The following is a 15,668-nucleotide window of genomic DNA, read 5'->3' as shown; positions in this document are numbered from 1 at the left end:
AGTGTAGGGGTGATTAACAACTAAATACATTAAAAGGGAAATGCCTGGGGAAGAGGGCACCAGTTGAGTATAGGTCATCAATTCTTCAAGGACCATTTAACCTAATAAATGTAGGACTGTGTATAGCTGTGCTCATTCACGTAAGCAACAGCATTTATTGAGCATCAGCAGTGCACTTTCTTGACAATACTGCACAAATAAACCCTCATCACTCTCTCCCTTACTGTGCTTTACTTTCTCTTAGGACTTACCGTCATCTGTAAGTTCAGTGAAAGCCACACTTCATTGGTTCTTATTCCTACACCTGGCACATAGTAAATCCTCAATAAATATTTCTTGGATGAATGAGTGAATGAATCAATGAATAAATAAAATTTTAGTTCTTAGGAAGCAGATGTCCTGCTGGATTATAGTATATATAATTCAACTAAAATTTTATTAGTTAAAATGAAGTAAGCTCAAACATTTTTTCTTCAGGAAGGCATTATGGCCTGAACAGAGTTCAGAGCTGCTTCTGTATCTTTGCATTTTTGGCTTCTTGACTGTCTGTCACTTTGGTACATCGTCTTTCTTCTAGTATAGAGAGTGGTGGTTCTTAAGCTCTAGCACACAGATCATCCAAGAGTACTTATTAAAACTTATTAGAACTGCAACCACAGATATTCTGATTCATTAAGTCTAAGGGGGGAGGGGCAGAAATTGGAATTTCGAACAAGCACCATAGAAGTTTCTGATATAGTTGAGTTACATCTTGAAAAATACTCTCCTAAACAAGATACATGGGGTAAGAAGTTTAAAAATTGTTCATTTCAATTTCACTAATATTTACCCATCAGTTGGTATGTATCAGGAACTTTTTGGAGAAGTGTTATCAAAGATTACAGTAGTATTACAGACTATTATTGTATTGTGTGGATTAAAGACAGTTTTATAAAGTTAGGTATAGTTTGCTAGCATTTTGTTGCTTGTAAACTGATAGTTGGAAAAATTTAATAGCAGAAGAAAGACTACAGTTTTTTAACAATTGGGGAAAAAACTGTTAAAGTGTAGACTATGTAAATTTGATTTGTTACATTTCAGCCTGTTTTAAGACATTAGCAATATTAGAGTGAAATACATACCTTTGAGTAGATAACCAATATACAGTTTATACAGTATACAGTATATGACAGGTGGGATTGTGTGTAATATTAATATATGTGTCGATCTCCTGTGTATTTTTCACTCTTCTAGTCTGTCTAATGTGGTCAGAACTCTCATTTGTTGGCATTAACATTTTAAAAAATTTATGTAAACTTAAAAAATTTTCATTTTGCATCTATTAGTATTGTATGTCCATAGCTGTCTGAGTAGAAAGCAGTTATCTATGACCTTAATAATAAGATTAATAAGATTCTCTTGGTCCTTTTACTTTCCGCCTTGAAAAATTGGTGGATGTGCTTTGGTAGTCTGCCTTGCTTAATGCCTCTCAGAAATATATGACATACTGCTTTCATGGAAGCAGGGTGAGGAAAATGACCTCAATCCCAGACAGACTCAGCTCTCCTCCTTTATCTTACTTGATGCTTCAGGGTTTGATAGTGTTGGGAGTTGATATTGGTGGCAGTGACAGGAATGACAGCACTTTTTACCACTTGCTGGTGGAAGTACAAAGCTGTCATGCTTGAAAGCCATGGGTATAGCTTATAGAGGTCTGTTAAAAAAAAATGTGTGAATAGAAGGGTAGAGATACTTAGGATTATTTTCACACACTATCATGAGCAAGGGAAGAAATATTGTGTTTAAGTTTGCTCAGGCCTTTCTCTCCTGCAAAAATTGAATATTCTTTAAAAGGTGAAAGTTTTCATATTAAGATAAGCCCAGTTTTCCATTTACTTCTCCATCTCAGTACCCCTCTGTTCCAAACGTTTGTGAGTCGTTAAAACATCCTAATTTGTATTCTACTTTGTATCGTGCAATATATTACTAATCTGCCCAGTCTGTTAACAGGGGTTTCTTTCTTTCTTTCTTTTTTTTTTTTTAAGATTTTATTTATTTATTTGACAGAGAGAGAGAAAGCCAGTGAGAGAGGGAACACAAGCAGGGGGAGTGGGAGAGGAAAGAGCAGACTCCCAGCGGAGGAGCCTGATGTGGGGCTCGATCCCAGAACGCCGGGATCACGCCCTGAGCTGAAGGCAGACACTTAACGAATGAGCCACCCAGGCGCGCCTACCAAGGGTTTCTTTAAAAAAAAAAAAAAAAAATTGCTTTCATCTTTTTGAATGCTTTTTAGAAAAAGTCAGTTTTCAAGTTAGTTTTCTTCTGTGAACTCTAACCCACAATTCTGTATTCACATTTTATTTCTCTAACAGCTGAGCATCTCTGAGTATTTTAGATCTTCTTCCTGCCTTGTCTAGGTTCAATTATCTTTTTTTTTTCTCTTTTATAATATGGCCTGAGCTCCCTTTCCCCCTAACATTTATGATTAGTCATCTCATGGTTAGCTTTCTTTTTTTTTTTTTTTTTTTTTTTTAGATTTTATTTATTTAAACAGCCAGCGAGAGAGGGAACACAAGCAGGGGGAGTGGGAGAGGAAGAAGCAGGCTCATAGCGGAGGAGCCTGATGTGGGGCTCGATTCCATAACGCCGGGATCACGCCCTGAGCCGAAGGCAGAGGCTTAACCTCTGTGCCACCCAGGCGCCCCCATGGTTAGCTTTCTTGAATTTACTGCTGTCCCATAGGGAGATTGCTTACCCTCACAAGCAGTACTATACAAGTGTACTTTTCTGAGATGTAAAGAAAATAAGCTCCAAAAGTTTTCTTTAGTTTTTTTTTCTTTCTCATCTTAGTTAAAAGGAAGAATAAAATACATTATTTTATGTCTTTTTCCTTGCTTCCTCTCTCCATTTAGAAAAATAACCTGTCTCACAATTTGACGTTACCTTCCTTACCTTTTTCAAGATGGTCTTGAAATGTAGCTTCAAATTATTTAATTATAATAGAAAAAGGTTTAAGTATTTGATATTTTATCAGTCATTTTTTAGAAATATTGCTATATGTTTTTTAATTTTTAAAAATTATTTTTATGCACTCATTAACAGAGACATATATATGATGAATTGGATAGATATTCATGATTATTAGGAGCAAAGGATGATATTTGTATCCATTGTTTATAGCTTTTTGTAATTAAAAAATTACTGAAGAAGAAAATATGTGTTTAGTGGAAAAACTGAATAAACCAATATGCAAAATATAGATATTTTAGAACATCAATTTGAATTTTTCATTTTGAATAGTTTGTAGTAACTAGAACATTCTTGAATAATGTCACTTATTTCACTTAATTGAATTTTTTGCCTTGCCAGAAATTCTTTGTTTTTGTCCTCATGTACATTATGTAAAACAATTTAAAAGTTCTAAGATCATTGAGGATAATCTAGTTTTTTACGGTCTTTTTTTTGGCCATCATTTTTAATTCTTCAAGTTCTTATACCAGTTGTCCTTTTAGTCAGTTGATGTACCTTATTGATTCTGCCTTCACGTTGCCTGTCACACACGTACGCTCCTTTGCACAGCTCCTGCCAGCACTTTTTGCCAGTCCTTTCATTACCTGTCAGGGTGATCCCTGTGGCTTCCCGTCTTGTGTGTCTTACCCAACCAACAATTTGGTTTCTCAGCTTCCTGTTTTGTGTCTTACCCAATCAACCCTTTCTACATATTGCTGATTGATTGATTGATTTGTTGTAACCCATTTATCGTTGTCTTATTCCCCTGCTCAGATATCTCTGCTGGTATTTAAAGCCTTCTTTCTGTCTTTGGCCCCAGTTTAACTTAACAGATCAACTCTCTATTGTATTACTTTTCTTCTAAAGAGAACAATTCACTGTTTCCAGATCTGCTTCAATAGCTTTCCTCAACAATGCTTTTTATTTATATTGTTCTTAAATCCAACATAATTCCTTTTTTCTTAAGTTTATTAAGAATGTTGCTTTCTTTTTTTTTTAAATAGTATCTACCGCATTCTGCCTTTTTATAGGTATTGCCAGACTTTTAAGTACCTTGATTTTAGGTTAAGCTTCCAGGGTAATGAGTTTATTCCATATGAATATACGTATCTGCCATAGTGCCTTCTGCACTGTAAGGATTCAAATATTAATTGAATTACAAAGCTTACATAAATGTACAATCAAGATGTAATGAAACTAAAAGTGTTATTGACTTTGGAAAGTAGTCTTCAAATTACTATGTTGACTAAAGCCTGACCTGTTTTCTTATCTTTTACGTTTTCACCTTTTAGTCTAACCTCAGCTAAATGAGGAGTTTGATTTTTACTGCCCAGAGAACTTAGATTTTGCTATCATTTTATTTGGGGGATTAAAAATAGACAAATAGACCATGTGCCTAAAGATTGACTTACCATGGTGAGAAGTACAGATATATTATGGATGGCATTTTTTTTAAAGCGTAATTGTAAATTCTTAAATTTTCATAATAGGTTTGAACATCTGTTGGGACTAATTGGTAGACTAATGACCTTCTGGAATTAGCAAGCAAGAGAGTTCCATTTCTTAATTGAGCTCATGTTTGGTTAGTTTTTAAAATAATAGTTCTTCTATGGTTTTGAAGAACTAACCTGGATAACTGTATATAAATTGATACCTGTGTCTGTGATTTGTGGCATATGGGTGGAAAAAATATCATTTTAAGAAGGATCCCATATTGAGTTTACTGTTACCTCTATTGCTTTTGCATTTACAGTTTTCCTTCTAACATGAAAAATTGGCATTAATATTTTTTCCCATAAAATTATTAGAAACACAGTGAAAGACATACACATTTTGGTGAAGACCATCATTAGGAAAATAAAAATACTTCACCTTTTTTATAGAACAAACTCTTAAAAAGTTTAAGCTTCTCATTCTCTCATTTAAGCTGAGGTCAGTAATTCTAAGCATATTTGTGACTTGTTTTCAAAAGCTGAACCTTTAACATAAATATTATTTTGGTTTACATATTACATACTAGTTAACATTAAAAAGCTATTAGAAGTTGTTCGGTAGGTATGAATTTTCTTTGTTGTAAATCAGTAGGTGTACTTTTGCATACCTGAAAGTTCATTACAGGAGGGCAAAAATGGTTGTTAATTGTCTGTTCCAGTGTCAAGTGTAGAAATAATAACAGTTTAGAAGGCAACATTATAATATTTGCCATTTATTATTTTGTTAGATTTCTTATTACAGAGAACAAGAGGGCATGAAAGCAGTTTAGGCAAATATATTTAAAAATGTTTCTTAACCGAGTTCTTTGGCATGCTTATAGACTTGAAGATTAAAAATATTTAAGACACAGAGGGTTTCTCTTAATATGAAAATTCTAAAAATAATCTAATTTTTATGAAGATTATAAAACTAAATACAGTTATAATTTATGCTTGGAAGTTTAAGTATAAAATTAGTTTAAAAAATTTTAATGGATATATTAGGAGATATTCTGTGCCAGATATGTTTATTGAATAAAAAAATTTTAATACCCTTACCTATGAAGTCTTAATTTCTCTACAGGGTTCCGAAAAATTTCTTACTTTCTTATGCTGCATTTTGTCAAATTGAAGCATTTCTTTAATTCCATAAAAGTAGAAAACAAGACAGAATACTGTTCCTTTGCCAAGATTTGACATGTTAACATTATCAGAAATAAATCACTACTAAATTTCCCATGCAACCTCAGTGAATTCAAGCTATTGCATGGTACTTATTTCCCTCAAGGATTAATGTATTCAGTAAATTAGACTGGGTTAATCTCAACCTCACTTATTTAAATAAAAGTGATATATTATTGAATTCATTGACATAAAATTTTATTTAAAGATAAGTTGCTATTTGATTTAATGGATACAGTGTTAAAAAAAAATAGAATAAAAAGTTGTCCAGTTAATCAGTTATAAGGTAGCAAGAACTGCATTTGCCTATTTTAAGTAACTTATTGCTATTTTTTCTGATACAGTGATAATTAGCACTCATTGATAGATTATTGGATTATAACAGTTGGAAAATATTTGTTTGATATGAGATTCCCAAACCTGTTATCTATAGTTAGGATTAGTGATTTTATAGTTTTCCAATGTGAATTGAAGATGGGAGACACAAAGATTAAAGTTAGATTAAGTGGTGTAGAATAAAACAAATTAACAAGATTTATTGCCACTTAGATGATTTTAAGAGTGGAAATGGAACTATTGTATTTTGAAAAATTTGGAGGCTATGATAGTATAGGAACCTTGTGTAAATTGTATTACTCTGAAGTTGCTACGTATCTAAAATTAGAAATCATTGCCTTTGTGAAGCTTCTCTACAATGATAGAAAGTCTTTTTTTCTTTCTTTTATTCAGATTTTAATAGCCGACTTCTGTTATACAAAAAGGCTGACTTGAGTAAAGTTAGGAAGTTAGTTCATTTTAATGCACTGGTTTTTACCAGTATACTATATTAATCCAGAGCATTTGGCTTAGACTCCAGCAAAGTGAGGAAGGAAGAAAGAGGCTGGTGCTTTAGTTTTCTTCCTTCCCTTTATTGTCAGTTTATTTGCATATTTATAGGGCTAATGCTTTTAATCTTAGAAAATCAATCTCTTTTTCATAATAAACTTGAATTTCAAAGTTTCCCTATCTTAGTGTATATACAGGGTTCTTTCTTGGTTCTTAAATTTTAAAATCCTGATAAATCCTTCAGTTTTCTGCATTCAAAAAAAAAAAAAAAGGAAAAGTTTCACACATAGTTCATTATTTCTGATGCATCAAATATTATAGCAAGTAGACTATACCAGAAAACATAATGTGGTGACATAGAAAATCCTGAATTATTTTGATTGTTTGGAGACCATAATTTTTGTTCTTATATTAAAGTGCTATTCCACTTGTCATTTATATAAATATATCTATAGTTTGTGGCTTAGAAACAAGTACACCTCAAAAAAAGAGAAGGATGCCTGTGTCCAGTTACATTTTAAAGTTATACACTGTTTTAAGGCTATGTATTTATTATTTAGAAAATATGACTTACATGGATATCTTCTGATGGACATAATATTGACAAAATATACACGATATTACTTTAACAAACTGCCATGCAACAAATACATTGTAATGAAGAAATTGAATATATATGACCTAATCTAATCTTGACATTTACATTGAAAATTTACAACATAACCAATACTTAAAATGTTTTTTCTTACATTTGGCAGTAATTTAATTTTTTTACAATTTAAATGTGGGCTAAATGAAACTTAGATGTTTCCCTAGTCTGTGACAACCTGAGGTACTAAACATTTTTCTCTTATTTCACTATCTTCAAAGGTAATTTTTTTGTTTCTTTTAGGATCTATCCAAGAATTGTGTATTACAGCATTATTAGGCAGAGGATCAGCTTCCACTATGGAAACAACTCGCTTTTTCATTTTACTTTTCAAGACCTTTTGAAATTTTTGTCTAGTAAATGCATATAATAAAGGGTGAAATATAGTTGTTCCATAAGCCATGACTAGAAAACACAACCTTAATTTTACTAAAAGGTCACTTGGGCCTAAACATAAAATGGTGGTATTTAAAACAGAAATTGGTGTCCAGCAGAGAAGAAATGTAGAAATAATCAATAAAGACATCCTGAAGACTCTTTTTTGCCTTTCTCTTCGTTCACGGTGTCGTTTCACAGCTCGCCGAAGGGCAATTATTACAGAGACTGAAGTTCTTACACCAAAGACAACATTTCTCCCACCACTGCTTTGTGACATGTCTGTAGTCTCATGCTGCGTGGTTAGAGAAATTGTCTTTTTCTTTCTTGCTTTCTTCTTCTGCCCTGTTGAAAATCTTGTGCCGATTCGAATATTAAGAGCCTGAAGGATTTTGGTGTATGTGATTAACATTACTATGACAGTGAAAAAGAATATTGGGATCTGTACTAGCAGGTGATAATACATTCCCAGTTCAGTGTAGTATTCATTTGTACTGACACACAAAAGTGTCTTGTTTTCCCACGTATTTCCACTTCGAAGACTGAAAAAATTTACCTCAATAAAAGGAATCAGGAAAGAGAAAAATGAAAAAATCCAAATGGATATCATTAGCATTACAGCTCTGCCCATTGTCAGAATTCGGTTTGCAGGTTTTACAGAGATGTCATATCTGTCCAAAGTGATAGCAAAAACGTTGATTGCTGTTGAGACACTTGCAAAAGATACACAGGCCTCATGGAAACAGCAGATGAGAGCCGTGTTACTCTCCAGTGAAAGCAGAAGGATAACTATAGTTAGAGGAATACATCCCACACAAATTATTACATCAAGGACATGAAGATTCATTGTAATAATGTTACTGACAGAGTTGATTAAGTTGGATTTCATGCAGTAAAGTACCAATACGGTGAGGTTGCTGCCAAGTCCCAAAACAATTTCTAACATAAGAAATCCGGTGAGAGACACTTGAAAGCTTAATGGATATGATAGTGGTTGGTACATATTGGTGTTGATGTCATCAATGTCATCTCGCACTGTAATGTTAGATTCAGACTGCATGTTGATTTCCAGAATGGGAGAAAAACACATTCTTTTGGAGCAGTTGGTGTTTTCCCTAGAAAGTGAAATAGAATAAACTCTTTGATATTTGGCAATTTAAATGACGCATAAAACATGTGTTCCTTGTTAAAAAAAAATTTTTATTGTGTACTTGGCTTAATTTTTAAGTTTTTAAACTATTAATGGCAAAGGTAGAATTAGGAGACATCAAGATTGCATTGTTTTGATGTAACAGGAAATTGGATTCTCCCTTTGAAGGTTACTGTATGGGAAATACTCCTATATAGTTCAAAATTACTTAAAATCCCAAAAAGATTTTCCTCATTTGGGTTTTTCAGGCTTATTGAGATACAATATATTTTTGTACAATAAAACTACCCAGCGTGCAAAACTAATTTTAGCCTGGTGTTTTAAGATTTCATTTTAAAGTGTTGTGAGTAGGTGGGTAATAAATGCTATTTTAATATGTCCCAGCATAATTAGTGTGGGTGTAATTATTCTCGTGAGATTTCAAATGAACAGGACAAGTGTTCATTTAAAATGATAAATGACACAGAGCACTAGTTGTTCAAAACCATTTTGTCCGTGTTCTTGGTTGAAATTCTTATTCAGGAGGCTACAGTGTGCGGGATATTTGGAGCTATTTCCCATAGAAAGTAGGCAAATGATAAATATTACATATTTTGTAGTGAAAATGCTCACCGAACTTTATAATGGACCAACTTATGTTATACAAATTGGATGAAAAAGGACATTATGTTAAAGTATAACACCACAAAACTTGGTAAAAGAGTACTAATTACTCCAATGAATGATTTATTTTGTGACCACACCCTCTCATTTATTGTGGAAGAAGGAAATTGAAGTTTAATATCATGTTAAGAAATAACCATTTTTGGAGAAGTTTAAAAGACTATATAAGTTGATTTTATTTGTTTAAACAGGATTTTTAAAGTAAAATATATTTTGGAAAAGGAATATCTGAAGCCCATTTTCTGAGGAATCTTTTAAAGTTACACATTGCATGTGAAACCTTTTGTATAATTCACCCAGTGTATAATTTTGAGGAAAATTAAAAAAACAAGCCCTTTGCCAATTCATATAAATCTATATTTTAATGTATAGAGGGTTAGAATAATTTATAAAAATAATGTCTGATTTTCTGGGCTAATAGGTCAGTAATGAGTATATTCAGTTAAAATATAAAATCATACAACCAACTATATTTCACATTTCACAGCATTTTGACTGCAAAATCGTAATCAAACATAAATTATAAAGGTTATAATAATTTCCAAAATTCATGTTAACCTTTCCCTTGATGTAACCTTTGACAGCTTTTAGAATACAATTTTATTTATGCATATTATTTTAGGAGCTATATTTCAGAAACACAGATGGTAACGTTATTAATTCCTTTTGAGCTTGGTATAAAGTATTACTAGAGGCATATTCTCAAGTGAAAGTCTTAGCTAACAGTGAAATCCTATAAAAATGGAAAATTTTAAGTGTGCCAAATTTTCGGAACTGACAGATTAAGCATCGGGTCTTTGTCACATCAGTTAGATTTGTAATTAGATAAAGCAGAAATGTCAAGTTAGAGGGTAACTAAGTAAAATGCATCTCCTCTAGAGCAAGATTGTTTTCTTTTGTAAATGTTAAACAGTGTCGTGGGGTGCATGCATCTTCTGACCTACCTGTTTGCTGTTGCCTTATGGGCCTTTTGGCTCACTATAGCAGTTTTTCACAAATTGATACATGATGTCATTGACAGATTTTGACATGAATTTTTACCTGACAACAGTGAAGTAGCTGTGTTTTATTTCATGTCTTGTAGAAATTCTTTCATTTTCTCTCCAATACTTCAAACTGCATGAATTGTGAGATTTAGTTGGCTGATGGATTTCTAAAGACCAGTACAAAATATTTGTGTTTGTTTTGCCTTAAAAAGTCAAGACCAAGAGAAACTTCCTCAAATGATAAGAATTATATTTCCCTTTGAGGGAATATATGGTAGTGTCTCTTTATTTTCCAGAACATGTGAAAACAAAAAAGGAAACATACGGTTTCTAGCTTCTAAAATGTATTTGGACATCCTTTTGTTACAAATATAAATCTGTTTCTATAGCAGTCCTCATTAGTTTGAAATGATTTCTTGATCACATAACTTGCTTTATATTATAAATCCAGTCCATGTTCTTTTGATAAAAACCATCTGCTATTTAATTTGATTTGTTTTCTTTAGAAGAGGATACATAGTCATAAAACTTAGATGAAAAAATCCTTTAGTAATATCAACTGCTACGAATGTCTGAATATTTAGTGCAGAAATACTTGGTAAAGCTTTATTTAGCTTGCTGCTAATGTATGGCATTCTCGTTTTGGCATTCCGTGCCTCATTGTTTCTTCAAGAAACAGTTCCACAATCCTGGTATATTAAAGTATAAACTCCCCTTTAAAAATGCTCACCATTTTGTTTTCAGGCTTTTGCAGTTAAATTGTTTTTCTTTTTGTGTCTACTTTATATAGCATCTTCTTAGGATGATTACTGTCCATGAGTTATATCCCAGCAGTAATGTGGACCTGTATTTTCTGGTTTTAACTCCTTAATGTCTTAAATTCATGTGTTAGAAGAATATCCTGCAGTTTATGGTTCAGGCAGCTAGGGAGACGCTTGATCAGATGCATTCTTCATATTGTCAGTTGTAAATACTGAATTAGCTGCCGTGGGCCCTTGTGAAAAAGAAAAAAAAATGGTTAAGAAATAGGGTTCCTAATAATTTCCAATTAACACAAAGTTACTTTAGTTTTGTTGGTTTTAACACCATACACAGTAACTCGTTATCAAAGTAGGCAAACTGTGTTAGTAGAGCCACAATTTATGCATACGTTTAAGGGAGTCTTTAAATATTTTCTTTTCCTAACAGAGATTGCACATATTATGTTATTTAATAACAGAGGTAACATTATAAATATAACCATGAAGGAAAACCTACAGTTTTAAAACTAATTTCTGCTCTCAGTTTAAAAGCTAACCTATGTTTTCAGAGATTATGAGCAATTAGCATACACTAAACATACTGTCGTTTTCTCTTGTCTTTACAATAAATTTAACATTATTTTCTACTGGAAAATCCTGTAGCTTGCTTAATTATTAGCACATGGTTTGTATTATTAACTGGTTAAAACAGATTCCACGATAAGATGCTATAAATTTCCACTGATGAGTTGTTCATGTGGTTGAAATGTAGAAGGTAATGCAAAAATGTAACTACAAATTAAATAATTTTCAATGAACATGCCCAATAATGAACTTAACCTAAAACTGAGTAATAAATAATAGCTAAATAGTAAACCTGCTCCTTTTAAGAAATATAAGCATTTTTTGAGCACTTGAGAAAAACTATACTGATGACATTAAGAATATTTAGTAGGTCCGAAGTGACTTAAAAGCTGATGTCTTCGTAGTGAATCAACAAAGAAAATTTTTGGTATTTAACATCGCATCCTAAAAAAATTACATTGACAATGTTATGTCTTAAAAGAAATCTAGCTAAAAAATACATGTTTAGCAATAAATAGAATTAAGCAAATAAACTGTTAAAATTTAGGTTGAAATTTTTCAAAGTAATTTTACCCCACTATGCCAGTTCAAAAGCAGCTTATACTGTAATAAGGGAACACATCTTACCTCCGCTAAAGATTTGATACATTCCTGCTGTAGTTGAAGCGTTTCCAGTTTTGATTGATTCATTTTGTTCACTTGTTAGCAGAGGACTGGGGGAAGAGGGTCATAAACATCTCTTCAGAAAAGACCTTACTGAAAATATGTGTCTGTACTGTGCCATTGTCTCAGCAGTACTGCTAATGTATGGAACGTGTGGTGCTGCTTAGAGGCTGCTGCAGTCTCTCACTCTTCCTACTGTGCAGTCAATAAGCATCTGAAAAACGTAATGAAGTAATTGAACATACTGAAGGCTTCTTGTCTCCAGAGACAACATTTAGATTCAGTTTCTCTAAAAAGGAATGGCACTGCCTTTCAGAGGAAAGCCTGTTCTGGGCAGCTTTTGCAGAATGACAGCCTACCTTGTCGCTTCTCTCCACTGCAGAGAGATGCAGTGCATTCACTAATTTTGATTGGTCAGTTGTATTGGGCTTAAACCGTGCTTCATATGTATAGCAGGGATCCCCCCCCCCACTGTTTTATATAAGGATGCTTTTTTAAAAGGCTATATTTATAAGTGGTTGTATGCTGCTCTTAAATAGAATATGAGTAAATTAGTCTTTTAAAAATGTGTATTCTATTCTGGTTTGTTGTTCACTTATGCCAAACATTTAAAAATGCAGGGGGGTGAAGGGGGGCAAGAAAGAATTACACGGTAAAAAGTGTATATTCTTTTTGAAGCCTAGATCATTGCACTCGAGAATGTTTTAGTCGTATATATGTTTTTGGGTGAGATTCTTTGTTCTACAAATAGAAAGCCACTGCATCTTTACTGTGAACCACATTGAATTTCAACTAGTTTGTTTGTATTCAAGTCATCTTCTCTGTGTATTTCAAATTGTTGTGAGCATCTCAAGGTGTTAAACCTTGTTATGACTGCAGTATTCATTCAGGTGTTCATTCATTTCATTCATTCATTCATTCATTCATTCAGAATATTAATGAGATGTTCCAAGGTGGTTCTACTCTAAAATGTTTTTTTAAAATTCTATTACTATTAGCATAGTCTCAATGTATAAAGATTTAATCATGTGCTTTCCTTTCAGATTATTTCTCCGTTTTCACCTTTGGTAACCCTTTTATTTAGTAGATATATACTGATCATTTGTCATAGTATTTTATTTCAATTGGCTATTTCTATTTTTAATCTGGGTACTTTTAATGGATTGCTGTGCCTTAAATATTATGTGTAACTGTATGCTAATGTTATCGGGTGAACATACTGGTAAAGGAAAAAGGAAGTTAGTATTTATGTGTCTTCATAAGTTATAAGGCTGAATTATTTTAAGATGATAGGTTGTCAAAAGAATAAAAACAAGTAGAAGTAATTAACTTAAAATATTACTTCAAAATTAAATTTCTGTTAACTTTGTTTACCTACTCTCAGTATTGAGGAAAATGCTTTTTTAGATTTGAATATATAAAGTGGCTGGATTCTGTATTTGTTGACAAAATAGAAGACCTTGCAAATGACTGAATTATTAGAATATTGATTGTCACTTATTTCCATTGTTTCAGGAATATTCATTTTTAAAAATGTATGCTTAATTTTTAATTTTTAACTGGAATTGCTCTTTTATAATTTTAAAACAGTATACATTTTTATAATCTTGTAGTGTTTAAGCTTCACAGGGGGCTGGCTGAGTAGTATATGAGTTTTCAATTGCATTTGTATAGAAGTTGAGAGTAATGTGGTGGAAAATTTTGTTGTGACTTCCTAAAATTTTATGCACAGTTTTGGTAATGCTAAAAATTAAAATGTTGTTGTGCTACTTTTCAAGCATCTTGAAGGTTGTGGAAAAAGATGTTGTTAGAATGCCAACCATGTTGAAAGATAGTGTGCAAGCACACACACACACACACACACACACACACAGTTATTTTAAGCTTCGGACTAAAACCAGAGCTTCGAACTAAAATTGGAGAAAAGATATTAGCATCAATTGAAACTTGTGGTGGGGGCAAGCAATCATTAACGTAGTGAAATACACAGAGAGCTTTTCTGCCAAAGAGTTCAAGTGTGCTTATGTTTATCCTCAGAATATCCCTATGGAATAGAGGCAACCAAGGCACAAAGAAGTTTAATGACTTGAAAAAGTCTAGGTGAGTTAGTAGCAGAGCCAGTGTTGGAACTCTGTAACCTCCACCTCCCTCCCCCCATCCCCATAGTTGGCCCCCTCTCTGGAAAATTCTGAAGATACTTGGGACTTAAAATTGGATGATCTGGGTTCAGTCACGGCTTATTAGTCATATGACTTTTGGCAAGTCAAGCGTTCTTTGGGACACAATATAGCTTTGATTCTTTTTGTTGAAGTTTATTTCTGTGTTTTCTTTAGCTCTCTGTAATACAGTGTTTCCAAGTTATACTCAGACTATTTTGAAAAACAAATTCTATGTCTGTAAGAAATAACGGCAGCAAAAAAGCTCAGATTTGGACATTGCTCTTTATTCCCTGTGCAAGTAAGTGACTTGTGATTAAGGATACACAAGATATCACAAACAACAATTAATTTTATTGCACACAACGTTTATTATATTTTCCTTTTAAAAACCACAGGTTGGTTTAGTGATTTGCTACAGGATAATCCTAACTTCCTTGTTTTGTTTTTAACAAAGATGAAAATATCTAAACCACTGGATTCAGAATTAAATTATATTATTTTCACGAAAAAATTAGTGTCAAATTAAATGTCAGAATTTACAAACATTCTTATTTCCATAGTAACAAACTCTTACAGTTGTGCATTTAATATATTTTGTATTTATAAAGGATACTAATTTTGAACAACTGGTGACTTAAGACCAGATTTTATGTTATAAAATTTTTATAGATTAATTATTAATTAGCTAATTAATAACCTAGAAAAATGGTGTTACCTTTCATATGATAACTAAACAATAGATATGAATCTAAGCCCCTAAATATCTCCATTAAAATCCTTTCACCGAGTTCTGGGTTTTTTTGTTACAAGTATTTTGATTGCATAGGAATTTGAATTCCTAACATTTTCGATATGGGAGTCTTTGATTTTTAATTGTACACATTTGTTCCCTTAAGTTTGAACAGGCATGAATGTGAGAGAGTAATTTGTTGTTCACATTTACATTTCACTGTTCATATCAGGTCATTCTTATCTAGCTTGTGTCTGATTCTGGTGCTACTTTTTTGATAATTCTGAGATTGTAAGTAAAAAAAATTCAACTTTGTGAAACATTGTAATTAGCCACAACTGAAAAGTGCTTTGAAACTGTTTGCAAAATATGTGTGCAAAGGTAGTTTCTAATTGCTGAAAAATCCACTTTTTAAATTGTATTGCTTCAAGGGTACTTTTTCAATGAATACTTAACATAGCTAACTCTCAGCTTTCTCTGATACTAAAGCCCAATGAAGAA

The 15,668-nt window shown here is 32.5% G+C and overlaps 2 protein-coding genes across 4 annotated transcripts in view; one reads left to right on the top strand and one right to left on the bottom strand.

The window, feature by feature from the left end:
* Window positions 1–15,668, top strand: part of COG5 (component of oligomeric golgi complex 5) — a 279,919-nt gene that overhangs the window by 63,525 nt on the left and 200,726 nt on the right. The window lies entirely within an intron of this gene.
* On the bottom strand, window positions 6,978–12,633 carry GPR22 (G protein-coupled receptor 22). Of its 2 annotated transcripts, none has more exons than XM_045793464.2 (3): window positions 12,243–12,633; window positions 10,346–11,284; window positions 6,978–8,606 (listed from the first exon to the last, which is right to left on the bottom strand). In XM_045793464.2, exon 3 carries the CDS (start codon window positions 8,579–8,581, stop codon window positions 7,280–7,282), a length of 1,302 nt encoding a protein of 433 aa, XP_045649420.1. In that variant the 5' UTR covers window positions 8,582–8,606; window positions 10,346–11,284; window positions 12,243–12,633; the 3' UTR covers window positions 6,978–7,279. The 2 variants fall into 2 exon arrangements, with proteins under 2 accessions (XP_045649420.1, XP_087717311.1); XM_087861185.1 differs by having other exon boundaries at window positions 11,021–11,284.

The sequence above is a fragment of the Ursus americanus genome, chromosome 3, assembly GCF_024610735.1.
Source record: "Ursus americanus isolate L20-20 chromosome 3, mUrsAme1.1.p, whole genome shotgun sequence".
Lineage (NCBI taxonomy): Eukaryota > Metazoa > Chordata > Mammalia > Carnivora > Ursidae > Ursus > Ursus americanus.
Note: the sequence above shows the minus strand (reverse complement) of the source record. Positions and strands in the feature narration are given on the sequence as shown.

What these genes read in the sequence shown, in the direction of transcription:
- GPR22 (XM_045793464.2), bottom strand. Translation starts at nt 8,581, where the DNA reads ATGTGTTTTTCTCCCATTCTGGAAATCAACATGCAGTCTGAATCTAAC.